Source organism: Photinus pyralis, unplaced genomic scaffold (assembly GCF_008802855.1).
Source record: "Photinus pyralis isolate 1611_PpyrPB1 unplaced genomic scaffold, Ppyr1.3 Ppyr1.4_LG6, whole genome shotgun sequence".
Lineage (NCBI taxonomy): Eukaryota > Metazoa > Arthropoda > Insecta > Coleoptera > Lampyridae > Photinus > Photinus pyralis.
In genome coordinates this window covers 25,301,564-25,329,563 of record NW_022170663.1, presented here as the reverse complement: position 1 = coordinate 25,329,563, position 28,000 = coordinate 25,301,564, and the positions used below count along the sequence as shown (strand labels likewise).

Genomic DNA, 28,000 nt, shown 5'->3' with positions numbered 1-28,000 from the left:
CCTAATTGCTTCTACACGAGACAATTTTTTAAAAATTATTTTTATTAAACGAATAGAAATGTCATTATTATGGAATTAACATTTTCACTTAAAAGTAAGCATTTTATATAAACTCCAAAAATGTATTTCATACACAAGTTTCCAATTGACCATTAAAAAAACAAATGCTTAATCCTCGAAAAAGAAATACTGCCCAGCCCTTTTCTGTTCGACGTCCTTAACAGATTCCTGCTTATTAATTCTAGGTCTAAAATTATTAGGATCTCTTCTAAATGTAATTCCCAACAGCTCCAAAAATCGGTTCATTCCTGCCAACAATGTTTGGGGGGAATGAGCGATGGTACTAACAGACGGTTGTCCTTCAAAGACGATAACTCGATCAGCCAAGTAAGTTGCCATGATAAAGTCGTGCTCGACCACGAAACCTGTTTTCTTCGCGTGCAATATGAATCTGTAAGCACAGCGGTTAACTTCGAAAGGGTAGCATTCGCGAATGTTACCTCTTGATCACCTTTGCGGCTACCAAACGTTGCTCGGAGTCGAGGTAAGCACTGGGTTCATCGACGAGGTAGACGTCCGCCGGTTTGCCAAGGCATAAAGTCATCGCGACACGTTGCAATTCTCCTCCGGATAAATTCTGCACCTCCTGGTCCATAATGTCCTCAATTTTCAAAGGTTTCATTACGTCCGTAATAAACTGAAGATTGAGCGTAAAGTAACAAGTTACACACAAAGAGATGATACCTGTGGATGAATGTAAGCGTCACGAATTTTTTCATGCAGTAACTGCCTGACAATTCCCTGAGATTTCGGACTGATCTTCTGCGGCTTATAACTGATGTGAAGTTGGGGCAGTTCACCTAAAACGATATAGTACTGATTATGTGTTACAAATAAGAGACACCAAATAAAAAAAAAATGTTTTCATGTACCCTTGCAAATGAATATAGGCAACACATCATACTCAGTTGCAATGTAATCCTTTTCTCGCTACTTCACAAGTTAAAAATGTATGTAATTAATGCCAATTTTCATTAATACCATTATGAATTCTGCAGAGAGACATTCATTTTAATAAAATGCAACTGTAGGACCCTAAATATTTTTCACCTTTTTATTAAGGAAGTGGCCTATTATTATTCCTCAGTATTAGTCACAAAAAAAAACCTACCAGAACCACTGTCCGCTTCCAAGTTACCAGCTAGCATTCTAATAAAGGTAGTTTTTCCGGTTCCATTCTCGCCGAGCAGCACCAAAATTTCCGAATCGGAAAACTGACCCTTCTGCACCTCCAACTTGAAGGATCCCATTGTTTTACTCATAACCGGATATTCGTAATGAGTCATACGTTTCACTTCTTCCTCGGTTGCGGAATCCGACACCTTGAACACCAAGGATTCGTCGCGGAACCGCAAATTTTCGGTCGGCACAAATCCGTCCAAGAAAATGTTAATACCTTCTCGTACAGAAAAGGGCATAGTAACTACTCCGTACGCTCCAGGCACTCCGTAAAGACAACAAATAAAATCCGACAAGTAATCCAAGACGCTCAAGTCGTGCTCGACGACAATTATAAATCTAGATTAACTCAATCAAATCACCAGAAAAACAATTAATTAATTTACTTATCGGGATGGAGCAAAGACCGGATGGTTTGCGCAGCGTTTAATCTCTGTTTAACATCTAGATACGATGAGGGCTCGTCAAACATAAAAATGTCTCCATTTTGAATGCAGACCATTGCGCAGGCGAAACGTTGCAGCTCACCGCCCGATAAATTGATAATGTCCCGATCTCTTATCCCATTCAAGTCTACAATTAAAGTTGTTAAACAAACCGCAAATGCTCGATCGACGATGTACCAAGCATTGTACAAATCTCCTCTTGATTATCCATTTCGGACTTTTTATCTAACAACTGCCCAACGGTTCCCTTAACTGCCCTAGGAATCTGATCTACGTACTGAGGTTTAATTAGAGCCTTCAGGTCGTCTTCCAATATTTTAGTGAAGTAGTTTTGCAATTCTGAACCGCGAAAATGGGCTAAAATCTCCGTCCAATCTGGCGGATCCTTAAATAAATCTTAGTAAATTATAATAAACGACTTAACTTACAGAGAAACGGCCCAAATTCGGCTTCTGTTTGCCCGCCAGTATTTTTAAAGCGGTCGATTTTCCAATACCATTCGTTCCTACCAACCCCAGTACTTCGCCCGGTCGAGGGATGGGTAACCGATGCAGTTTAAAAGAATTCTTGCCATAACGATGAGTTGTGTCTCGCTCCAAATTGCTGGGGAGGTTGATAATTGTTATAGCTTCAAAGGGGCATTTCTACAACAGTTTAATTGTAACAGGGCGCAGCGAAAGTAAGTACAACCTTGACACAAATACCACAACCAATGCACAGCTCTTCCGAAATTGCCGCGATCTTACTGTTTGGGGCCACTTCAATGCATAGCTTTCCCATTCGCACGACCGGACATGACTTCTTGCATTCTTGTCGGCAACGCTTCGGCTTACATTTATCAGAATTGACTATGGCAATTCTAGTAAGCTTGTCAGTCTCTTCTACGTTCTTTTTACGAGACATTTTGCTAGAAAAACGTTTACATCAGTCTTAACCTCTTAACCTAAAAGTAGCATACTGCGACCATTAATCATTACATAAAACGATACATTTCGCAATTGGTATCGATATAAAAATAGGGCAAGTTGTATAGGCCTTTTAAATACATTTTTACGTACCTTTATGTGATTATTTCACATAAAAATAATAAATAAACCGTCTCATATGTGGAAGTCCATGAGGGTAAAGAGAACGACGCGAATTTAGCAATTTTTGGAGCACTCTGTTGAAGATTGTAGTAGAACTAATGGCGTGTTTACACAGAATAGGTTGATTCATACAGGAGGAGTCGTAATCTGTCCGTTTCCGTTTTTAAATACGATACATAAGTGCTGATTTATTTGTAGAAAAGAACAACTTAATGCTTTTAAATAGATCACATCAAAAAGCATTGGAAGCTTCAATCACATCTTAGGTAATTTAAAAATGAGTTTAAAAGATGAGGAAAGTATCTACTAAGTGTTTCTATCACTTAAGATTCCCGGGTCTAAAAAAGAGGTCGAGAGGGCTTTTAAAACGGGCTGGAAATCTATGAAATGAGCGCGTCTATCTGTGTAAAGGAAATTAAAATAAGGATCTGTAATAAAGTATTAAAAAAAACTCTAGAGATTTTTTAAATAATACTTCTGTGTAGCTCAACAGATAAATTACACCAATTACAACCGTTACATTTGGGCTATTTGTCTACTCTCAGGTTCATACTTACGCCATGACAATCGCTCTGTAGTCTTTATGCACATAATCAACGAGCCCACTTACTCGTGTGCACCCGTACCGCCCCCCTGGAATCCTCCAGCACCCGCCACCGTTGGGAATGTATGCAGTGAGTGTATCTGATTACTTGAGTACAAAATAGTGTATATGTCGTAGGCATTTTGTAAAATCAGTCATTTTATAATACGCCTAGGCAGTTTATAAAACGCGGGCAGTGTACTTTCTAGAGGTAAGCGATTGGTTCCCTTCCTCTTCAAGAGCGATCCCTTACGCATCTAGAAGGGGAAGGAAAACTACCCCAACCCCACAGGTCAGCATTTCACGAAATGACTCCGCAATTTAGAAATGACGGATTTTACAAAATGCCTACGACATAAAACTGCCTAGGCGTATTATAAAATGACTGATTTTACAATATGCCTACGACATATATACCACAGGACTAAAAGTGCCTCGTCTTAATCCCCCGGGCGCTTTCGGGCAACAATCTGCACCCTCGGGACATTGAATAAGTGCTTATTCAATGCTCGAGTTTAAAACACACAGTTTAGTCCCTTGGTACATAATTACCCCTACCTACTATTTTCCACATTCATATTCATTATTTAAATTAAAATAAGCCTGACGTTTGCGAAATGTGTAATATCTATTACGATTTTCTTACAATAATAATAATTTTCATAGCAACCGAAGCCATAGAAACCGATCAAACCTCCGTTTTGCTAATGAATACTAGAGGGCAAAGCATTAATGATTGTTGAAAAAGCATTTTAAACTTTAAACGTGCGAATGGGGTCATCCCGCCTTCATTTTTTATTTCTGATCCACAAAGTACATTAAAAATAAAAAGACCCGTGTGTCCTCAATTTTTATTTGCGAGTAAAATAAACCCAAAATAAATTATTGAAAAGCTGTGTTTTTAGTTCGAATTTGAAACGCTTCAGACTAAATACGTCATAAACCTACAACCAATCACGTAGAAGTGAGCTGGCAACCTTACGCGAGGGTCTGACGTTTGTCACATTTGACGTTTTGAGAGGGATGTTTAACTGCATCTAGCACGAAAGTGACAAGTGCCTGTGACAGATGACGCAAGTTATAAATGCCATTCAAGTCGTTATGTCATTTGAATGGTTCTAGGAGCTGATTGGTCGGGCTTATTACGTCACAGAGCCCGCCACAATCATATCGTTTTGAATAAACCTTTAAAACCGCACATGTTCATTATTATTTTGCTAATCAGCCTCAATTTTTAAATAAACTTTTACTGTCCAAAAAAATGTTTTATGGTTTCAGGTACACGCTTATTAAATTAGAACTGCGGAATTCAACTATACTGTAAACCCCCATTGGCGCCAAATTGGGCGGGCGAAAGTGTTATACAAATACGAGAAATAAGTAGATAGCTCTGATGTAGGTACTCATTGAATATATGTACTAATGTACCTACAGTTCAATGTATTTATTACGTGTACCTACGTTGCATTTGCACTTGCAATTGCATTATGACTTCTTTCTAATTTACACAGGTATTCACGTTGTTTTGTGACCCAGTTTCCTATCTACAATCGGGTACACGCTCGATATAGATTACTTACATCCTTTGTAAAACGAAGAAAAATAAAAGCGATGTGTAAATAGTTGATAATGGGCAAGCGATATCATTTTATGAACAAATTTGCGTATGACTCTGGCGTCACCTTGAATAAAACTTTTAAAATTCAAAGGGGCGTGCGCGGTAAAATTCTGGTTTTAACATTTGCCCACCACGTTCGATTCGACCGCGTTTGCTGCGTGTCGAAGTTTGAAGTTCTTTCTGCTGCTTTACTTTCGTGCTGGTTGCCGAAGCTTGCCGCAAATAAGTTTTGTACTACTTCGTGCTGGGTGTGACCGGTTTTCTATTTTACCTCTAAAAAGTGCCAGTACGCTTTGCCTTTGCGACTTTTTTCAACGAATTACAAAAAGGTATAAAAAATGCATTAAGTTTTTACTAACACACCGCCACAATTTTTTGCGTAATCTAATTTAGAGGATTAGAAGGGTGTGGGGCTTTATCGATCGTTCTCCAAGGGTAGCCGGAGAAGGGAAAAACCCCGCGCGCCGTTAAATCAATTTTTTTCAGTTATCCCTCTCAACTCATTTTACTGCACTATTGGTTGCATATCGTCAATAATTAAAAATAGGAAAAAATGTCATATTTAAAAATAAATTATTTCTAAAAATAAACTTGGTTTACTGTTGTTGAGGAACGCCTTTAATCAATAGTAAAGATATTGATGCGAAAGTGCAGTAGGTACATTTGGTTTATTAGTCATTGGCCGAATACATCAGTTACTAGTTTAGTAGGATGATCTCATAAACATAGTTTTAGGATTTCTCATGGTTTCTTCCCCTCTCTGATTACTCAATACCTGTAGTGCAGATAGTTAAAATTCTTTAGCTTTGCCATGATTCACTTGTTAACAGATATTTCTTCTTTCAGCCTGAACTAGTAAGATGTCTACTACAGCCCAGTATTACCCATTCAAAGTAAGTATATTATTTATCAATTAACTATCAATCAGCTCCTATTAAGGAGTACGATTTGAAGTTATTATCAATTGTGGTCAGGGATTTAATTGCCGGTGGTGTGAGGTTTGCTTACGGGTTATTGCGTCCTTAATTTTTGATAAGAGCAAGACCTGGGAGGTGTTTATTAATGCATGACCTGTGCCAATAAACCATGTCATTCACATGTGACCTTCACTTGCTTTATTTTATATAGTCACGATTTTCACATTTTGCTCACATTATTCAGAAGTACCTGAGGTCTTCATTATTATAACAATTGAACTTCAATTATTCAATTTTCCTACTTAATGTGGGTTGCTAGCGCCAATTGTAATTGTGTTTTATCAGTCCTGATATGTTTGATGAGTTAATTTTTTTAGCAGGAGCATTTGTTTGAGGTACCTGTGATTGATATTAGCTTTTGGCCTTGATTTTGTACCATTCTAAATAAAACAATAAGATTTACTTGTATTCAATGCCTAATTGTTGCATAATTTAAATGTATATTAACTTGTGACTACTATTATAGGCGTGCTGAACAAAGTGTCTATATTAGCTTTACGTGTGATAAAATTAAACAATGTGGTATTAACTACCTTGAATTTTTATTTTTATTAAATTAACAAACACTAAAAGTGTCAATTACTTTGGATACAACTTACTCACTATCACCTGGCAAATTCACTAGCTTGCTAGACTCGCCCAACGTAATAATTTATACTATTAGCAAGTAACTGCTTTGCTAGCGGATATCTTATAGCTAGTACGAAATCAACGTAAACTCCTCAGTTTTTGAGAGGAGTTTCACTGCTAAAGTAGACTTTTTATCAAGACTCTCCAAAAATTCAATGGATATTGACATTTCTACATCAGAGCATTTAGAATTTTAGTCACACATACATTTATGGTATGCTATATGTTTTGGGAAACAGGGTGTGGGAACAGGGTGCTATCACAAAGGGAAAAGAGAAGGTCTGCACGTGACACATCCGCACGGTAGGGTCAAAACGACGAGCAACTTTTACAATCTGATTTTAGTAAATCATTACTGATGTTGACTTGCACCAAAACTCACTCAAATTCGTCAACTTTTTTTACCTTCACGCAAAGATCATGTATCACGTCAGTGGCGTACGAAAATCTATGCTAATATTTCTCTTTACAAAATGGTGGGGTTGGGTGGGGAGTAGGGGGTGTTGTTTCATTGTCGTATGAGCGTACTTATTCACCTGCAATCACAGGATTGTTGCAATCAGTTCATAGAGGCTGATTTATTTACAATTAATTATTAATGAATGTTTAATAGCCTTATACACGAATTTACAAATGCCAATTTATTACATACGAGCGCGAACTTCATTAACAATCACTTTGGCAACGATGTTGGAACTCGCCTAAACACGATTCTATTTGCTTATACAGCAAACGGAAAGTTTCTAAAAAAATCACCGAACGTTCTTGAGAATTCATGTAGATCGCATTTCCTGGAAAGAACTCGTCACATCCGCAATCTCGATACCTAGGCTTGATGGCGCTTCGCTGGTGGCGACCTGATGTCTTTCTGGATTTCTAGAATATTCCCTGCAATGTACCTTCTTCAGAATGCAATGCTCATTGTGCCAAAACTTGTTCCGTTGTACCCAACCGTTTTCAGAATATCCTGAATGTCTGGTTCCGAAAAATCACGGCCAACTTTACGCGAGCACCAAAAAGGCTATACTATCACGATCATTATATAGTTCGATATTAAATCATGAAGGAAGAGCCAATAGAAACAATAGGCATGGTTTCGTTGTATGTCATTTTGCTACCTACAGTCGTTTGCACCAAATATGATGTTTTCGTCAGTAGTTTGTGAACCAATATCCAAATTGTTACTATCTTTTTTGGGCTCATGAGTTAAAATGCGATGGATTTCGACCCGCGTGGCGCGATTGAGTTTCAAGCTCGACTACGGTACTAAGGGTGCCTGGTTCGAATCCGGTTTCGAGCATGGATATTTGTATGGCGGAAAGTCCGGCCACTAAAAAAAATAGTTTCAAAATAAATTGTTTTAAAGGAAGACAGCGAGCGACAAACATATAGACTGACGGACAGAAAGTCCAAATGACCAAAATTGAAACGGTTAGTCCCTTGATCATTGTCCAGCTATTAGTGAAAACAGAATTGGAAAGTTCGAAACCGTTCGCCAATTATTAACTAGCGACAAAAAGCGAGTTTCTGTCTGTCCGTCCGTCTGTGGACATGATAACTTGCGAACGGTTTCAAATTTTTCAATTCTGTTTTCAGTAATAGAGGAGGATATAGTCTTTGGTAATAGGTAGCCAATGGCCAAGAGATTAACTGATTAAATTTTGGTCACTACTCGTCAACGATAGTCACCTTGTCGCTCGTTGTCTATATTGTTGCAGTTTATTATGTACACAGACGGACGGACAGAAAATCCAAATGACCAAAATTTAATCAGTTAGTCCCTTTTGGGCCATTGTCTACCTACTACTGAAAACAGAATTGGAAAATTCGAAATCGTTCATGAGTTATCATGTACACAGACGGACGGACGGGCAGAAAATCGAAAATCATAAACTCGCTTTTTGCCGCTAGTTAATAAACATGTAACAAATATAGCAAACGAGCTCCTGGATCACTGAAAATTTATTGGAAACAGAAATAAAAAATTCGAAACCGTTCGCGGGTTATCCATGTACACAGCCGGACGGACGGACAGAAAGTCTAAAATCATGAACACGCTTTAGGAGCTCCTTAATAAGTTTTAAATTCCTTATTAATGGTACCTAAATGTTTTTACAAAATCAAAATTTTCAAATTTGTCCTAGTGCACTCCCACCGTCTACCCGGCGGATCCCTTCGATCCCGTGGCCGACGCGGCAACTTTACGCAAGGCGATGAAGGGATTCGGTACCGACGAGAAATCCATCATCGACGTGTTAGCTCGTCGCGGTATCGTCCAACGTTTGGAGATCGCCGAAACGTTTAAGACGTCCTACGGAAAAGACCTAATTTCCGAATTGAAAAGTGAACTGGGCGGAAAATTCGAAGACGTTATTATCGCTCTTATGACACCTCTTCCACAATTTTACGCCAAGGAACTTCACGACGCCGTCGCCGGGCTCGGTACCGACGAAGAGGCCATCATCGAAATTCTATGCACCCTTTCTAATTACGGAATTCGTACTATCGCACAATTTTATGAACAAAGTGAGTATAATAATAATGCGCGCTCGTGATTGAGACTGATCGTGTTTTTTAACAGTGTACAATACCACCCTCGAGAAAGATCTGAAGGATGACACTTCTGGCCACTTTAAACGTTTACTTGTCTCATTAGTGCAGGTGGGTAACGTTGGTGCATCTACTGTACTTGTTACCAATTACGTTTGTAGGGCAACCGTGATGAAAACCAGGGAGTGAACGAAGCACAAGCAGTCGCCGACGCCGATCACCTATTCAAAGCCGGCGAGGCCAAGTGGGGTACCGACGAATCCGAATTCAACGTGATCTTAGTCACGAGAAGCTACCAACAACTTCGCCAGGTGTTCGCCGAGTACGAACGACTCTCCGGTAAGGACATTGAGGAGGCCATCAAGAAGGAATTCTCAGGATACGTGCAGAAGGGATTACTAGGAATCGGTACGTTGAGCGATGATGCGCGCCCGATTTTATTTCTTACCTCCGAATTTTAGTCAAGTGCGTCAAGAGCAAAGTCGGGTATTTCGCCGAACGCTTGCACGACGCAATGGCCGGTTTGGGCACCAAGGATAAGACTCTGATTCGCATTATTGTTTCAAGATCCGAAATCGATTTGGCCGATATTAAACAGGCTTTCGTTGATAAATATGGAAAATCTTTGGAGAGTTGGATAACCGTAAGTATTTCGTGGTCAGAGGTGATGGAGTCTTTGCTTTTGTGGTAACTTTTCAGTGCTTTAAATTAAGAAAATTATTTAATTATAGTACTTGTTTTGCTTGCGTACATAAGATGTTTAATCTATAGATGTGACGATTAAGGTTACATAATCTGGTTGAAATTAATAAGATCGTGAATCAAGGTACTAATTATGTTGTGATTCAGGATAATAATTTGACTATTCATAATTTTAATTTGTGTAATGAGTCATCAGTTCCCTGAAATTGAAGTACATCACCACATTCCATAACACACTGTTAGATCTTTCTGAGTTTCTTCATTGATGGAATAGTATTTATTACTTAATTATACCGGGTGATTCATTAGAAGTGAGGACAATTTGAATTTCCCGCAAATCAAAAAAAATATGAAGTTGGTACTAACTGATGATCATTTATTTAATTACAGTGGTGTATCATCATGCTTTCAGTAAATCGTTTACTTATTTATAATCTACAAATACTGCTTCTGTTTTACCACAAATTATAAACTAACACCTAGACACAGTCACGTTTCTTACATATTTTAGTGCATCAACTCTAAAAATTGTTCAAAATGGAAAAAAGTAATAAACCGCAATGGCACACAACAATTAACGGCGACACTGGTTTCTTAAATGACAGTCATGACAGAAAAAAATTACTAACGAAATTCAAACCGTCAATCTAATAATGCAAAAAATACTAAAACCTTACGCGCGAAATTCAAGCGATCATCACTTCTAATGAAGTAGTTAAGTAAAGCTAGGGCGGATCTCGACCACTTGTGCTTCATTTTGCATTAAATAATCTTGGATGGGGCCGAGCATTTGTTAAACTGTAGGAGTATTTTCCTATTTGTAGCGCCTGTCTACCAATTTTGATGTCCTCCATATTTGATTCTAAAATACAAATTGAGCTTGATATCTTTGTATTATAGCAAAAATGTTTTTTTCTACGATCTCCCTGAAAGTGAGGTCATAAAGTATAATTTACAGGCATATGATACAGTTCTCATTACCCATAAGGGTGCTATAGGTATATAATATAGGATTTCCTGATCCCTATACTCATAATGTTGCCCGCGTGAAGTCATATCCCCACTCCAATGTGGACGTCACCAACGGACCTGCCTGTCAGAATTGAATGTTATAATTTGCCAAGTTTTTCCATTATACGTCGTCTAGTATAAAAACGCGCAGGTAGCCGCCCACTGCAAAACTTAGGTATGCTTCCTTATGGGCTAGATAGAGATGAAAATGTAATATAGTCCATCCGTTATTACTATTCCGATATGTAATTAACCCCACTAAATACTTCACGTCGTCGATTTAATATAAATAATTCTCTCAAACAAACTGCAACGCGTTATTGTTGACGTGCAGAATAAGAATGAACAAAGTAAGGTACCGCAACGGTTAAGCGATTCTAGCTCGTATTGCTTACATTAAAGAATGTTTATTGAAGTGAATTTCGCTTGCATGGCATGGCGTCAAGTAGGCGTAAACAACATTGCTGTAAACAAAAACTGGATGCAAGCGAAATTCAGTTCAATTAATATTATTTTACGTAAGCAATACGATCTAGAATCGATTATCCGTTTCAGAACCGTACTTTGTTCATTCTTATTTTGTACGTCAACAATAGCGCGTTGCAGTTTGTTTGAGAGAATTATTTATATTAAATCGACGCCATGTGAAATAAAAAAAAGTGAACGCTGCATTTAGTGGGGTTAATTACATATCGGAACAGTAATAACAAATGAACTAGGTACCTATAGCATAATTTGTGCACGTTATTTGTTCCATGTAGCCATTCCAACCTGGAAGATTTACTTTAATGTTCACTCTTCCATCAAAACACCTTCTACCTAATGCCCAGTGTGTTTAAATGTTGTTATTGTTATTCTCTAACTTTGCTCGCATTTGGATTTTAATCCTACCAGCCTATACGACTATTTTGAATTTTGAACATTCATTGAGATGAAAACCATTTTACTGCTAATTTCGTTTTGTCTTCAAGGTTTAATAAGAAACGTACACGTTCATTTGTTTTATTTTTATGTAGGATATTTGGATTAATGTTATTCATCTAATTATGATCCATTTTTGAAAAAAAATTTCTTGAATAAGGGTACTAACATGTTATAATCATCGAAAAGGGAAAAAAATCTATCAAATGATCCTAATGAAAAGGTGCATTGCCATTTAAAAAATTCAATTGTTTTTCGTTACTTGCTCATTTGTTTTCTGAAATAAAAACAACTGAATGCTGGCATTTATGGGAATAATTTCATATATATTCTATATCTCCCGAGATATATACTACATCCATACATAATGGGCACCCTGTATAATATAGAATATAAAATATCTGTCTGATTACTCGCGCAATATGTTCAACTATTGATTAATTAAAAAACCTACGAACGAAATTCTCGCGAACAAACCCTCGCGCTCGCCGGTGAGTGAGTCATTCTTGCATGATCTCCTCCTCTCCCTTCGTCGCGTGACAGTCATTTAAAGTGCTTAAAATGACGACTTTGCATGTATAATTTTGCAAAAATTTCCGGGGTAGGACTCACTCCCCCCGGGGGCATTCCATAACCCCTCCCTCCCCCTCGGAAATCATTGTTAAAAAAGGCGGCCCGCAAAAATATTTCGATCCAGGCCTCGCATTTGCTAAGAACGGCTGTGATTAGAGCATTTCCGCTGCTTCTATCAGTACCAAAAGGCTATGGCTATGTTTTTTTTTTACTAAAAGCATCTATGGTTCAAAGAAATACCTTTATAAATAGACTGCGCATGCCCACATCAAATGTTTACAATACGAGATAACAGAAGCATCTGTGAAAATTTAAAAAAGATATCTCGATAAATAAGACAGTTGATATTGCGCAACCTGCGCATGCGCACATTAATCGCCATGATTTTTCTTGGCTCGGATGTCGGAGCTATAAGCTACCAAACAGAGCTGGGAAGTAATCGATTACAATTGTAATTGATTACAGTATTTAATTACTTTCTGTGTAATCGGTAACTATACTGTATTCATTTTAAGAAGGTAGCGGTAAAAAGCATAGGGAAGCTTTGACCTTCACTGTGATTGGTTAAAACACGAGTAAGTATTACAATGAAACATAAAACGACTGGTGAATTTTGCAAGTTGGTTGGTAGTTTATGTTGCCAACTAAACTGCCGAAGTGTCATTAGTTGTTATTGTGAAAGATTTATTTCTGTTCGCAGTACTGAATATTTCTATTTTACAATAATTTGGTGCCGTTTTATATTTTTCCTGTGTGTGTGTTTATCTTCCAACACAGCGCCATCTACTACCTTCTTATAATGAATGCAGTATAAATACTTTTAAAGTACTGTAATCAGTATTGTAATTTAATTACTTTTCTCAGTAGTAATCGTAATTAGTAATCATATTGTAATCATAAGTACAAAAGTAATCATGGTTACTAACGTAATCACGAATACTAAGGTAACCATGATTACAATAGAGTAATTTAGTTATCTACCTCTATGTCTGTTGTACTTATTTGTTTTGATTCTATTAGTTGATGAAGTACTGTGTAATTTCGCCTATTTTTAACATGCTTATTTAGTAAAAATTAGGTGTAACATATGCATAAATTCCAATTTCTACATCCAATCCAAGTGCATCGGTTACTATAGATCTTTAACTTACTTTGGAATATCTGACTTTATCGAAATATCTTTAAAATATCAATGAACGTTAAAAAATATGGATGCGTGTAAGATGTACCTACATAAGTTTAAAAATAAAAGTAATTGTAATTACAATGCTAAAGTAATCGATTACAATTGTAATCAGTAATCGAATACAAATTTTCTGAATTACTGTAATTAAATACTTTTATGACAAAGTAATTGTAATCAGTATTCGATTACTTTGTTTGAGTAATCATCCCAGCTCTGCTACCAAATTAAAAAAAAACGAACTAAATATTTTGAAAACTGTAGTAGTTACGGCCTCAGACGGACAGACATAGTGGCTGCAATAGCTCACCCAAATTCGTTGGAAAATGCGCAAAAAATTGGTTCGAAATTTGCATGATTTGGAATAATTCACAAAATTAATTTGGCAAACATTCATAACTTGTGTAAATAAATAAGTCGAGTGGAATTGTCTGTGGTAATTGACTATCAGGTGCTCTAATGTCAATATTTGACCATCCTCCACAAAATAGCGCCAGGTGTCTACAGAATCTCTTGTCATGATAAAGAAGATTATCATTCTAATACGTTAATTAGGCAATCATATGAGGCCATACTTGAAACATTATCATTACAACAACATAATATACAAATATTTGTCGTTTTATCACTTTTTTTTAATACAGAAACTTATGTACGCATGCTAAAACTGTTATTGCTTGAGCCTTAACAACTTTTCGCATTTCAGGGCGATACTTCGGGAGATTACAAGAGGGTGCTTCTGGCTATTGTCGATTAAACTACATAGTACCTACCTCCTTTACTGCACCATTAATAATTGTATATTGCACTGATATATTATAGCTTCGTCATACTGCCATTTTTTAATTACACGTCCAAATTTGTAATTTTTGTATTACAGGATGATGTGACTAAGCAAATTAGGTATGCGTTGGTCAGTTTGACGGCATACGGTTAAGTATAATTTTTAAGACACAGTCAAATTACTACAAACGTCATAGATTGTTAAACTGTATTTTTTTAACGTTTAGCTTAGTGGCCTTGCTGATAATCTCAGAGCTTTATGAATAAACAGTAATGTACGCGGAGTAATTTTTGTACGATGTATGTGTTTTTTGTGGATTATTATAGGTTTTTTTTGTTGTGCCAGGTGCAATTTTTGTATCTGTTTTCTTAAGAATATATGAAATGTTAATTATAGTAATTTGTTTTATACGCATCTTTGATAAATTCTGTGTGTGCTTTGGTGCTAAATACAAAATGTATATTTCAATTGCTTTATTTTGCTCCTTATAAATAAAATACTTTCATTTAATAATAAATAGATTCTACGCTAAGGCAAATAAATACAAGGATATAATACAAAGAATCGCCTTCTACGTTTTATTGTCGAGGGTTTTCATAACTTGAAAGTATCGCGTGGTACGTTTACGTCCCATGTTACATATCTTGAAATGGCACAGTGTGAGATCTGCAACAGGTGCTTCATTATTTCCACATAAAACTACTGGTGAATAATTTAACACTTACAACTGGAATATCGTTTATTTTTCTCTCTTGTTTGGACGTGCACAATTGACGTCTGCTCAACCCTTTGCGTCTCGGCTGGACTGATTAAGTTTGCATTCTCGTTTTCGATGAGTTGATTCAAGAGGGAATTCGGAGGCGGATTTACGTCGTCCTTATCGTCCTGAAACCGAATCGTCATGTAAATTTGACTATCTCTGAGTAATAACACGCTCATTTAGAACAGATAAGAATGAGATCATTCTTATTAACATTGAGTAATAAATCAAATTCACTGGTAATAAATGTGTTTGTCACAGATGCATAAATGAAAAATTAATTGGCTGCTGTTTATGTTAAATGATTATGATGCTGTCCACGATTATTGATTAAATAAAGTTGTGCGTGCGTGTTTTGCATCGCGTCCGAAACAATTGGAAATCATTGCAAAAATTAGGTCTAGCCATAAAAACGCCAAGGAAACATGGTCCTTTGGCACTGTTGTTCCTCCAAAAAAAACCTGCTTGCAGTAATCAAAACAATAGTGCTCACAGGACCAAAGGCGACTTCGGCATAAATTTTATCATCCCTACTTTTAAGTTTGAAATTAATCAGATTTTGATTATGACCCTACACAGCGAATTTTTGCGGGGCGAGTGGGGTTATCAGGATTGTCCCAATCAAAACTTCAATGTGCTGAGCCAACCAGATTGTCATAACATGCGATTAATTTGATAATATATTAACTTGTTGGTGTATTTTTAAACCCACTGATGAGAACAAAATTGATGACGCTTATCCATTATAGCCATTACTCATCAATATATGCACTTGTTTTTCAAAAAATCATGACAAAATAGATGTAATAATTTTGAATCTCTTGGGTGCGAATGCAAAACACTACTGTGAACTGTTTACTGTATATCTGGAAGTTTTTTGTATTTTGCACCCTGGTAGGCGAAATTCAAAAACATCATGAATATTACAAATTTGAAAATCAGGCACTTTCAGGAAAATTTAGAAATATATACTGCATCTTTGCATTATAAGTTCCCTTTTTTTGCCATCTCTTACTTTATTGCTTCATTGCCGAAACGCATTTACTGTCACTTGCTTCATATGCGAAGCATAATTCACATCAAACGCGATTTCGCCCCGCTTTTTATACACAAAATAATGAGATACGTTATTTACAGTTGCGTAATTAGCAGTTTTCACGCTTGTTTTATTATCACCTAAAGGTTACGATTGCGATTTGCGGAGATTCTTTTGCTGTTTAGTTACGGCTTGCCTCTGAGCTTGTCCAAAAGCGCGGTTTCTTTAGGTACAAAAATCCACAGCGCTTTTCGATTGAAAAATAGGAGCGCGTTCTAAAATCCTTCCTGAACCAGAAGGGCGACGCTGTAATGGCATATCCGAAATATCTCCAAATCGCGTCGAGCAAGATGGCGGTTGACTTATATGTATTTTTGATTAAAATAAAATCGCGCGGCATCGCCAATTGTTGGAAATAAGTGCGCCAAAATGTTCAAGTGAAGATATGAAATAAATATAAGGTACTTACATCTGATACAGACAGGTAAGAGTCGTAAACTTCATCCACACTATTGCTGAGATTGTCCGAATAAAGAAATTGTCCCGGTGGATACGCATGGGTAACCGTAACAATAAAAATGAGGAGAGTTATTATTTTCATTTCAATACTGCCGCGAAATTGTTAATAATAATATAAAAGTAGTAATAATATTAAATAATCCAAGGTTACCACTTCCACTGTACTTCGGAAACTGACTGAAGGAAAGTTAAGTTCTTAATTCGTATCGCAGTAATCTTTCAAAAGAACGGTACCATAATGAGCTCAGCGGAAAATTTTAAATTATTCAAACAGGTATTGATAGATTGACGCTTATATAAACATTACGCTTAATTTTCATTGTAAATCACTACCTACAGATCAATCACCAAGCGCAGTTCGAGGATATGCAGCGAAAGCATTACCTACCGATAGTATATTAATTTTATCCAATATCCTGGATTATATATGAATCCCCACCGTACAGGTGTGAAAACATTCCCTATACCCCTCGCGAAGAATCGCGCTAAGTGCTTTCGCACATTTCCCTATTTAATCGTCACACGTGACTGTCCATTGTTTCAAATCTCAAAGGTAATGGGGCATTTATAGACTGTTTGTCGCCAATTTTACTTGGAACTAGTTTAAATTACCGCCAGCAGAGGGAGGGTGGCGGGAGGGACCGATTTATGCCTTTTTTTATAATCCAGTGTGGCAATTCGGTATAATTCCATAAGTCTACAAAGATAAGGGGTCAAGTTCAGAAACGACCATAAGTCGTAATATAATCCGACTTTTCGCAGGCCAATGGGTAGGTATGTTTTACATATATGAGGTAATGCTTTCCTGTCGGACAAGGTTGGACAATTCAAATTTGATTTATACATTCAGAAAGGTACACGGGGGGCTCCCACGGGGCATTTCACTACGCCACTGTTTTGTGGCTTTAGAAAAGGATGCATCGTGCAGATTTTTCGGCTCAATATGCGCCCCTGATGCCCATTGTCCATAAGATAATAGCTCATTAATTAACTTATGAATTAATGAAATCTCTTGCGGAAATTGATAACGTGTATCGTAGTTGTGGAATGTTTTAATTTATTATCTCATAAAATAAAAGAGGATAATGATGAGTAACCGTGAAGGAGTTGACTGCACCGATTATTTATGTTTGTTAATTCCCAGGGTTCTGTTGGTTGACCCCGTCTCCAAAGCAACCTTCGAGTTGTTGCGACGAAAAATGTCAAGGGCTATGGTAAACTTTTGACTCCCTCTTCCGAAACGATTAAAGGTTGGGAGAGTTAATAGCATATCATCAAGCAGGATTCTTCCGCATCATAAAGTTGTTAGGCATCAACCCCCAACGGTTTCTGACCATTTTTAATTGTTTTTCAAAATAAATTTGGAGCACAAGTAATGAAGTCGTTAACCTTTATTGTAATGTAATAGTTTATGCAATTTGCTGTGTATTTTGTCTTTTTTCGTTTTTTCCACATTGTCAAAAAGTAATTCCATGAAATTGCACCATAGGACATTTTTGCGACGCTGGTATTACGCGAGTTTCAGACTGGGTTCTGTTGTCCGACACTGGTGAAGTTATGCACATAACCTGGCTTGATCCCTCGACGAAGAATTAAATTACATAGATCTCTTGAAAGGGTTCTCATATTTTCAGTAGATAATCTCGCTGCAGTGCCTGAACGCTCCAACCCTCTATCTTTCTGCAGATGTAGGTACCCTTTTCGGCAATCGAATCATTCGCACGAGGGATCTTGGGTATAAAGACTTAATTCCCTGCACCACCACATCCATTAATTAATTCTGTAGCAAAAATAAACCCGCGTGCAAAGATAGAGATCTTCCATGCTGTTATATTTATCTTCAAGTGTAGGTGTAATGTAGCAGCTATTGCGAGGTCCCGATTTGTTTAGGTATGGACAACATCTAGGGGGAAACAACTTTGAATTTGTGGTGTACACCCCTCTGAATTAATTTGAATTAACGTGAATTCATTCATTTGAATTAACGTGAATTAATTTGAATTTGAATGTTTGATGTACACCAAAAATGGTACTTGTTCCCCTTAAGAAAAACTCGTTTCTCGTTTCGTTGCTGAAAAAATTGCCCCTGTAAATCACCAGACAGTTTGCTTCGGAAAATTTGGTTGCGCTTTAAAAATCGCCCTTGAAATACTTCATCCCTAAAGACTTGTTCCCGGAAAAGTTTCTCACTGGAGATATTCGCTATAGAAAAATTCTCATCCTGAAAATGTAGCATCGAAAAATCGCTCTTAGAATATTTGACATTAAAAACCCAGTTAAAAACACGTCTCGACCTAGGAAAATTCGCTATCGAAAAATTCTTGTCCTGAAAATTTAAACACAAAAAAATCGTTCTTGGAAAACTTTTCCCTAGAATACTTGCGTGAAAAATTTGCCCCCAGAAAATTTAGTCTCGAAAAAATCTCCGCTGAAATATTTGACCCAGAAACATTCCGTCTTGATAAAATTTGACCTGCAAAATTCGTTTCTCAAAAATACGCCGATTCCTGTAAAAAAATCTCCTGAAAAGTCGCTAGGAAAAATCGCTCTCATAAAAAATTCGCTATGAAAAAATCCCCTTTTTAAAATGCTTCCCTGTAAGATTCAACCCTTAAATTCATACAGGGAATATTCACCTACCGAATGAAGTAGTTATTGGAATATTTGACTTCCAAAAACTCAATGGAAAATTGTTCTGGGAAAATTCGCTATGAAAATATTCGCTTCCGAAAAATTTACCTACGGGAAATGTAGGCTCCAAAATTTGCTCTTGAAACATTCGTCCAGCAAAGGAAATTCATCTACAGAAGATGTTGAAAAAATCATCTTTCGAATATTTGGTCCCCAAAAAATCGGTCAGGGAAAATCTGTCTTGGAAAATTTGCATTGGAAGTTTATGCCCTGAAATACCCGCGTAAAATATTGGAAAACTTGTCTCCAGAAACGTAAAAAAATCGCCCTTGAAATGGAAAAGTTCTCGTCCTGAAAACTTAAGATTAATAAAATCGCTCTTGGAAAATTTTCCCTGGTATAATTGTATAAAAAATTTGTCCCCAGAAAAATCTGCCGTTGGAATATTTTACTCGTAAACTCTAGTCCTGGTAAAAATTTGCCTTGGAAAAATTCTAGATGGAAACAACTTTGAATGTTTGGTGTACAACCCCTCTGAATTAATTAGAATTAACGACAATTAATGAGAATTAACGTGATTCAATTTGAATTACCGTATATTAATTGGAATTAACATGAATTAAATTGGAATAACGTGAATAAATTTGAATTAACGTAATAATTAGGTTGAATTAACGTGAATTAATTTGAATTTACGTGAATTAACTTGAATTAACATGAATTTACGTGAATTATTTTGAATTAACGTGAATTAATTTGAATTTGAATTTTTGGTGTACACCAAAAATGGTCTTGTTTCCCCCTAGGACAACATATTCATCTTCCTTTGGCATGGAGAAGTACGTACTTTTTTTACCACTCGCACGTTAGTAAGGGACCTATTGCAATGGGGTAAAAAAATGCCCCCCCCCCACTTTTTTTTTACGGAAATATACGTTTTGAAGCGCCAGGAATCTGTATCAAACAAAATATTAATGATGTCGGTCTGTCTGTCGGTCCGTCTGTACACTCATTTCCTGCTAAACCGCTGAACCGATTGGAACCAAATTTGGTACACATATTCTGAGACATAAAAGCGCAGAAGGAAGGTATGTGGGTGGTATCTGTGCCGGCCACAGTAAATTTGTTTATAACTGTAGGTAAATGTTGCATTATATGGCAGTTGTGTGTTGCTTGTAGATGACTTAAGCATAATCTGTCAAACAAACACAAATTTGGGATGTACAGCAGAAGTTACAACCCCCGCAATTGAATATTGCTAGATACGTAAGCAGAGCCAGGGATCCTAAGGATGCTATGGTAAGAGGAACTTCTTTAAAGTCACGGAACTACAAAGCGCGAGGGGATTTTAATTTTATGTGGCAATTATTAGGGGTTGCTTGTAGATGAGTTAATCTGTTACAGAAATAAAAAATTTTAAAGTATAACCATTGAATTTATAACTATAAATTCAATGGTTATTTATAATAAAAAATATATATTCAATGGCCCTGCTGCTGCTGCGTATAACGAAAGTACAACCCCCCCCCCCCCAACGAATACTGCTATGTAGGTAAGTTGCGCACTTTCTCCGAAAACAACGGATTTTCACAGCAAGAGGGGATTTATTTTATATGGTAATTAAGGGTTGTTTGTAGGTGAGTTAAGCGTCATCTGTTACAGAAATAGATATACTTATCAACTGCATATTATGTCCTTAACTTAATAAATAAAATTGTCAGTTCAAACCCCGTACTGACGTCACTGGTAAAAATTTAAAAACATCTATACGTAAAAAAATGCTCCTAGGAAAATGTGTGTACAAAATTTTATAAAAATATCTAAGAGTGATAAAAAATCATGATAAAAAACTTACTTTTTTCTTAAAATATTAACACCCTGTAGCTCAAAAACTAAGAGGTTTAGGACAATTTTAATATAAACTTTTCTCCTTAAAATTACCCGAGGATTCACACCCTGTATTATCGGCAATCATTTAATTAACACCCTGTATAATGAAAGTTACAATCCCGCAATTGAATATTGTGGTTAAAAAGCGACATATTTCAAGTCTTGCCTAGGCTTGACTATAGTGGATCCCCCCCCCCCCCCTTACTAGCCCGTTTATGCGTTTATGGTCTCCAATCTTACTTACACGGCGGAAACGAAATATCTGCTGCTGGAAAGGCCGGGCACGGAAGGTAATGCATCGATGGAGGTGCCGGCTTTGAGATCGGCTCTCCAAGAGACCTATTGCTATTTGCTGGGGATTAGATGACATCGAGTAAGAGAGTCCTCTCTGGAAAATTGGCGGATTGATCTGACTTGGGGATCATAAGATAAGATTCTAAACGTTGGTATGGACTGTTATCTATTGCGATTAAATCGATTCTCAATAACTAATTTGCAACCATGAGCTCGCCCTTCACTCGTGCGGGCCTTTGAAGTGTACGCGAAAATTTGTTTTTTACTGGCAGAGACCATGAAATTATCGCAATGACCATACTGATGCTGATATCCATATTATCGTTAGTCTCTTTGCGATAGAACAGGTACCTTCAATCCTTTATCAGACAATTTGTCTGCACTTCACTTGCTCAATACGCATCATACAGATAAGACGTATTTCACCATATAACTGCTCTGTAAGCAATTAATCATCTTCTCATTTTTTGATTTGTGTAGCGTGTGAAGGGTGAATTTTATCTAGTGCTATCAATGAAATCTGTTAGATCAGAGTTCACAGTACTGCAGTACCTAGAGATACCATGAGGTTTAAATAAAAAACAGTAGTAGAACAATATTGTTCATTGCATCTTACACTCTATGTCTCCAAGTTAGCATGGGTAACTACTATAAGTATCAAGGTGTCATTGAAACGTGGAGTGTTATTTAATAAGTCTCTTTTAGTAAGGTTGAGGAATGCCATTAACTCTGAAGATTTCTCCTCCCCTCCCAAATTCAATCGGCGATATGAATAAATTTAGTTGTCATGGTCACGAGATACGGAGGGGACATAAATCAAAGTTATCAATAAATAAAATATTCCACTGTAAATACTAAGTAGGCTAATTGAGTTTGTGTGCAATAATTGGTGCATTTAAAATTGTGACATTTACTATTGGCCCATATTTGTTGTCGTAATGTTATCATTGGTCGCTGTCTTCACTTTAAAAACAATGTTATCTTTTCATGATAGTGGAGACGAAAAATCGCGCGGTTTTCATTTCGCCTTATGATGTAAATTTCTAAACAAAATAGCGGGAAGTACAACGAACTCTATTTGTGCGTATATAAATATTGCGGCCTGATTTTTGGCCAAAATAAAATTCTGACGATTGATAAAAGGTTTGATCGAGGTGTGTCTTCAATAACCGTTTAAAACTCAATCTGCGTGGATAAAGGGCAAATTGTCGAGATTTTTGAACAAACTATGTCCCAAAAACCTGACGACTGAACCCCGGCCTGGGGCGGTGAATGCGGATCAGCTTATCTTCATCTTCATAATTTAACCTAATCGTCCTAATCGTCAGATCGCTCGCTCGCTCGATTTAAAAGAAAACAGATGGACCGATCACTAGACGTCGCCTAGTATAAAAACAGTTACGGCAATCATTGCAGGTAGCCGTCCACTCCAAAACTGGTCGCGTGCGAGGTGTAAAAAAATTATGATATTATATTCTCATTTCTATATCTAGCCCATGCGAAGAAAAAGACATAAGTTTTGCAGTGGGCGGCTACCTGCGACTGTTTTTATACTAGACGGCGTCTAGTCAGTTGTTTTTCAAAGTCAATAAAAATAAATTGACACTTTCCTTCGCTGATTAGATCTCTTGTTTTAAATACATTTCGAGTTTCCATCGGCCAATGCGTCAAAACTACAGTTTCCATGGAAATTAGCATGAGAGATAGGTTTAAGGGTAACATGAAAAACCAGCACTTAATGTAACAAATTCATGATTTACATCAGTACCCTGCAAAGGAGTGAAAGGGACACATGCAGGTTCAATTTTCCAACACAAATGTTGAAGTTTGATCCAGACTTAATTAAAATTCTCATTCCGTTCCATATGATTAAAAGATCAGAATAAGGGGATAAAGGAAAATTGAGTTTTTTTAACATTCTCAACCAAATATGCAGGTTATCAAAACGCCTTTGAGCATCATTTAAATACAAAATTCAGCAGGAAACTTAAATACAACCATAAAACTGAAAAAGTGACAGTAATCGCAGATGCCCCGAGACCCTGAGGTAAGTCCTGCATTTTGCATATATACCTAATATTTAAACCTACACTTTTCCTAATCCTAATCGATAAATGAAGATTACCAGCAACGCTCAAATTTCATAAAAATACTTAACATTCAATTAAAAAAAGTTGTTAAATTATTTATTTTCATTTCTGTATGGCTGCAGCTTTTTTAGGGTGCGCTTCTAATTGAATGACGTTGTGATGGGAGCGTAATTATAATTTGGTGGCTGCAAAGCCATAAATTATGAAAAGCGCTATATATAGGTAGCATAATTTTCCCCGTTCAACCCTAATAAAGGTTGTGATGGTTGTTGCGTGCGATGCAGCGTGGGAACTGCGCCGGTCTCTGTACAGGTCAATAAAGAAACACCAAATTCCAGTGTGCACGTGACAGCCTCCCTGTGTGGTGCCATGGCTACCGCGAGCGATGTTAAGTGGCGATGAGGGGGCGCGAAGGCTGCGGCGCGAGCACGGTTTCCAACTACCGTTGCACCCGCTGCAGGTCACTGGATGGTTAACACTAATTTCAATATCAGCAGGTGCATTTTTACTGTTAATACCAGCTTTACCGTTGTACCTACAGCCCGCAGCCCTCGCATCTCTTTCCGCGCTATTGTTGCTGCATTTGGTCGCTAATCTGGGAGCGTCTTTGCTCGATCCTGCCGAACCTCTCCTTCGACGTATTTCTCCAATTTCCGTACCAGAATTGGATCGCGCCAAGTACGCTCACGTAATCGAGAACGGAATTTGTCACCTTTGCGGAATTCCGATTACTGGGAAACGTACCAAACATTGTAGCGCGTGCAACAAGTGCGTAACGTCTTTTGATCATCACTGCAAGTGGCTCAACCATTGCATAGGTGGTCGAAATTACGTACCCTTCCTTATGTGCGTCTCGACTGCGGTAGCAGCTGCTGTTCTTGTGGCATTGCTGGCCATTGCAGAGTTAATTGTACATAACATTGATCCGACGTGGCTGTCCAGAACACCATTTAACGAAAGCGGAACGGAATCTTCACCATTACCATCAACAAACGACGCTGCCTTTCTAACCGTGGTCGCGGCTTTAGGTATTCTAGCAGCTATCACCGCCGGATTACTGCTGCACCTTTGCTTTTTTCACATGTATATTTCATTCCTCGGCTTAACCACGTATGAGTATATAAGACAGCAACGACAAGTTTCCACTTCTGCACAGGACTCCACCGAAACATCCAACCATCACTGCTCCTCCACCCGTCATCGCCCAGTCAATCTTCATTGCGATAACCGCTCCGGATCGCAGATAACGGCTGTGTTTACATGTGCTGTGCTCGAACAAACCTGTGCGGAGTGCACCGAACCGATAACACCAACACCACCAACATCAACACCCGAAGACTGCAGAACCTGCGTCGTTACCAACAACGCTATAAGTCCCGACACCAACCAAGTTACTCAGCCGCAACCACCACGTAAAATGAAACGCAGGTGGAACTGCTGCATGTCCGTCCCAGACAGTCCAGAAGACCCCCAGAGCCCATCGGAGCCGAAATGCCTAATGAATTTGTGTAAATACAAGTTGAAAGGTAAAAACTCAGAGACCCGAACACATAGAACTCACGGTCATTGGTCCAGTGCAAAAATACGGGTATTGTTTAGAGTAATAGGAAATTTAGGTCAAAATAGGCGAAGGAACCCACCTGTGACGACACGCAACAATCAAGTGTCCCCATTAAATGCGGAAATGCACCATCAACCCATACAAACAATTACCAATATAATACCGGTGCCGTCCTATCCAAACGAAGCCTCTGGACGAATAACGCTGCCCGCATTACCACCTCCTACCAGACGACGTATCGTGAGCGACACCGAGCTGGCCGACGCTTTGAGCATCCTCCAGCAGCAGCAAAGAATTGGTGGCCGACGCCCTTTACCGCAATACCGCAGGCGAAGACGAAGCACGGCGCAACGTCCAAAAACGCCCACGTTGTCGCCCATCAGAGAAAGTGGCTTATCAAACCCAGCTTCTCCGTCCCGACAGACTTGCACAGTAGCGGCCATTCCCGGCTCGTGTACGCGTCCATTTTAACTATTTTGTTACAACGTGCGCGCTGTATATTTAGTTAGGAATTTTGACCAATTTCCACAATAATTGCGTGGTTACTAAATAAAAGGCGCTGTACCTACTAATATATAAGTAATTTTTCAATAATTTATACAAATAAATTTGATGTTTCTTATTAAAGTTATATTATATAAATGTTGTAATTCAATATATTATCAAATGTTAAATTAAATTTGTTATTTCACATTTTGATTGTTTTTTCTCCAATCGCAAAGAACCAAAATTGATCATTGTCTGCGCGGGCCCATCTTCCTATTTAGAATGCTAAGATCATAGTTTTGCCAGAAAAAAATTTGCTAGTGGCAACACCGCTCTGTAATTGACGGTTATATAGCCACACCAGTGAACATAACCACGAATTCTAAACATAACCTTACTATTTTCTCATTCCAAAATCTTGCAAGTATGAATTTTTGGAAAGAAACCCTAGGTGCCCCCACGAAAATTGTGGCACCCATGGTAGATGCAAGCGAATTGGCCTGGAGATTATTGAGTAGAGGTTATGGAGCCCAACTGTGCTATACACCAATGCTGCACAGTTCGATATTTTGCAAGGATCCCAAATACCGCAAGGAAGCATTGGCATCTTGTGCGGAAGACAAGCCATTAATTGTGCAGGTAATTTGTTAGTCCGCATTCCGGTAATTCATTGAAATTGTTGTAGTTTTGCGGTAATGACGCGAAAACTATGCTAGAAGCGGCTTTGCTTGCAGAGGATTACTGCTGCGCGATCGACATTAACTTGGGGTGCCCTCAGGCTATAGCAAAACGGGGTAATTATGGCGCCTTTCTCGAGGATAAGTGGAATTTGCTTCAAGACATTGGTAAAGGGTACACATTAAAATGATTTGTCTAATTGCACGTTTTGTAGTGAGTACCTTAAGTAAAGGTGTTAAGGTACCAATTACGTGCAAAATACGAATTTTTGCGGATCTGGACAAGACCATAAGGTATGCCAAAATGTTGGAATCGGCCGGGTGTTCAATGCTTACAGTTCATGGCCGTACAAAGGAGCAGAAAGGTCCACTAACCGGCATAGCGGATTGGAGTTACGTTAAAGCCGTTAGGTAAGTTGGCTAACGGGTAAAGTTGAATAATTAAGTGGCTGCCTGCAGAAATGCTATCAAAATACCATTAATTTCAAATGGAAATATCCAGTGTATCCAAGATTTGAACCGTTGCATTGAAGAAACCCAGGTTCAAGGTGTGATGTCGGCGGAAGGTAATTTGTACAACCCCGCTATTTTCCTGGGTGAAAATCCACCTGCGTGGGAACCGGCTTTAAAGTATCTAGATCTCGTTGACATATATCCTTGCCCAACATCTTTCGTTCGAGGGCATCTTTTTAAGCTGTTTCATCATGTGTAAGTTTGCATTTTCAGTATTTTAAATAAAAAACAGAAACACAAACACTAAGGGACCACCCTTGAATTAGAATAAAACAAAAAGATTATTCAAAATCTGTTATAAAGACTACATGACACGGCTATTGGGATATATTAGCACCACTGCATATGTTTAAAGGTATTTCGTTAGTCAAGCAAGTAAATACTAAGTGGTTTCTTGGTATTTTTGTGTCGGCCATGAAAAAGCTCAAATGTTTTAAAATACTTCACTTGTAGATTAGCCATTCCGAATAACAACAATTTACGTATTCAATTAGGAGCTGCCAATACTATGGGCGATTTTAAAAAAATTGTCACTCACTTGAGAGAGATGTACATCTGTTACCACGAGGGCAGGGAAAAGTGGGATCCGATGACCGAGGAGGGAACCGAAAACTTAATCTTACCGCCGTGGCTGTGTCAGTCGTACATGAGATCACCACCAGAGGAGCACTTACAGAAAACTGCCGTCGATAACTGCAACGAACATAAGAGACATTACGAAGACTCCGATGGCAATCCAATATCTAGGAAACGTATGAAAAAATTACGTCGGATAGCGCGGCGACCTGAAAAACCCGAAATGCTCGCGAGTAGGAGTTTAGAAAGGTGCAGTCTATGCGCGAATCCTCTGGTAAACTTTGAATGCGTTTTTACCTTGTTGCAAGTTGCTTTTTCAGGGATCAAAGTGCGAGTACAAATTGTGCAAAAAATGTTGCAAAGACAAGTGCTTCACGGAGAATCTCGACTGTGAGGGGCATCGAATATTGGTGAAAACCAGAAGGGAAATGGCGCAGTACTTTTCGAAAAAAAGAAGCGATACGGATGCTGTGACGTGTGTGTCTTAAGAAATGTGATTGTTTTGTTTTGTATATTTTATTAAAAGTTAAAAAAAATTGTTTCTGCTGTTTAATTGATTTCAAAATTGGTAACTAGATTTGCACAAAGTAGGCTCCGAGGGCTGTATATCAGAATAGTCAGGGAGACATTTCTGAAAAAGGCTCTCTAAATCATGTCTAACG

General features: G+C 37.9%; 5 protein-coding genes across 7 annotated transcripts; 3 read left to right on the top strand and 2 right to left on the bottom strand.

The window, feature by feature from the left end:
• Positions 1 to 21: 21 nt before the first annotated feature.
• Positions 22 to 2,869, bottom strand: LOC116174024 (ATP-binding cassette sub-family E member 1). The gene is made up of 9 exons (XM_031491801.1): positions 2,744 to 2,869; positions 2,376 to 2,592; positions 2,114 to 2,329; positions 1,863 to 2,070; positions 1,626 to 1,812; positions 1,172 to 1,578; positions 745 to 860; positions 501 to 697; positions 22 to 451 (listed from the first exon to the last, which is right to left on the bottom strand). Exons 2-9 carry the CDS (start codon positions 2,586 to 2,588, stop codon positions 169 to 171), a joined length of 1,827 nt encoding a protein of 608 aa, XP_031347661.1. The 5' UTR covers positions 2,589 to 2,592; positions 2,744 to 2,869; the 3' UTR covers positions 22 to 168.
• A 2,231-nt stretch (positions 2,870 to 5,100) lies between these two features.
• Positions 5,101 to 14,635, top strand: LOC116174326 (annexin B9). 2 transcript variants are annotated; one of them, XM_031492228.1, is made up of 7 exons: positions 5,101 to 5,303; positions 5,821 to 5,867; positions 8,726 to 9,107; positions 9,163 to 9,242; positions 9,293 to 9,539; positions 9,593 to 9,774; positions 14,402 to 14,635. In XM_031492228.1, exons 2-7 carry the CDS (start codon positions 5,835 to 5,837, stop codon positions 14,456 to 14,458), a joined length of 981 nt encoding a protein of 326 aa, XP_031348088.1. In that variant the 5' UTR covers positions 5,101 to 5,303; positions 5,821 to 5,834; the 3' UTR covers positions 14,459 to 14,635. The 2 variants fall into 2 exon arrangements, with proteins under 2 accessions (XP_031348088.1, XP_031348089.1); XM_031492229.1 differs by having other exon boundaries at positions 5,103 to 5,303; positions 14,228 to 14,635.
• Positions 14,636 to 14,763: 128 nt separating this feature from the next.
• LOC116174327 lies at positions 14,764 to 17,192 on the bottom strand. 2 transcript variants are annotated; one of them, XM_031492230.1, is made up of 3 exons: positions 16,571 to 17,192; positions 15,031 to 15,190; positions 14,764 to 14,983 (listed from the first exon to the last, which is right to left on the bottom strand). In XM_031492230.1, exons 1-3 carry the CDS (start codon positions 16,700 to 16,702, stop codon positions 14,877 to 14,879), a joined length of 399 nt encoding a protein of 132 aa, XP_031348090.1. In that variant the 5' UTR covers positions 16,703 to 17,192; the 3' UTR covers positions 14,764 to 14,876. The 2 variants fall into 2 exon arrangements, with proteins under 2 accessions (XP_031348090.1, XP_031348092.1); XM_031492232.1 differs by having other exon boundaries at positions 14,764 to 14,971; positions 16,571 to 17,179.
• Positions 17,193 to 19,965: 2,773 nt separating this feature from the next.
• LOC116174324 lies at positions 19,966 to 25,760 on the top strand. Its single transcript, XM_031492226.1, has one exon. It carries the CDS (start codon positions 23,911 to 23,913, stop codon positions 25,555 to 25,557), a length of 1,647 nt encoding a protein of 548 aa, XP_031348086.1. The 5' UTR covers positions 19,966 to 23,910; the 3' UTR covers positions 25,558 to 25,760.
• Positions 25,761 to 25,887: 127 nt separating this feature from the next.
• LOC116174325 (tRNA-dihydrouridine(16/17) synthase [NAD(P)(+)]-like) lies at positions 25,888 to 27,877 on the top strand. The gene is made up of 6 exons (XM_031492227.1): positions 25,888 to 26,211; positions 26,258 to 26,417; positions 26,465 to 26,660; positions 26,709 to 26,957; positions 27,216 to 27,612; positions 27,659 to 27,877. Exons 1-6 carry the CDS (start codon positions 25,999 to 26,001, stop codon positions 27,824 to 27,826), a joined length of 1,383 nt encoding a protein of 460 aa, XP_031348087.1. The 5' UTR covers positions 25,888 to 25,998; the 3' UTR covers positions 27,827 to 27,877.
• Positions 27,878 to 28,000: the final 123 nt, after the last annotated feature.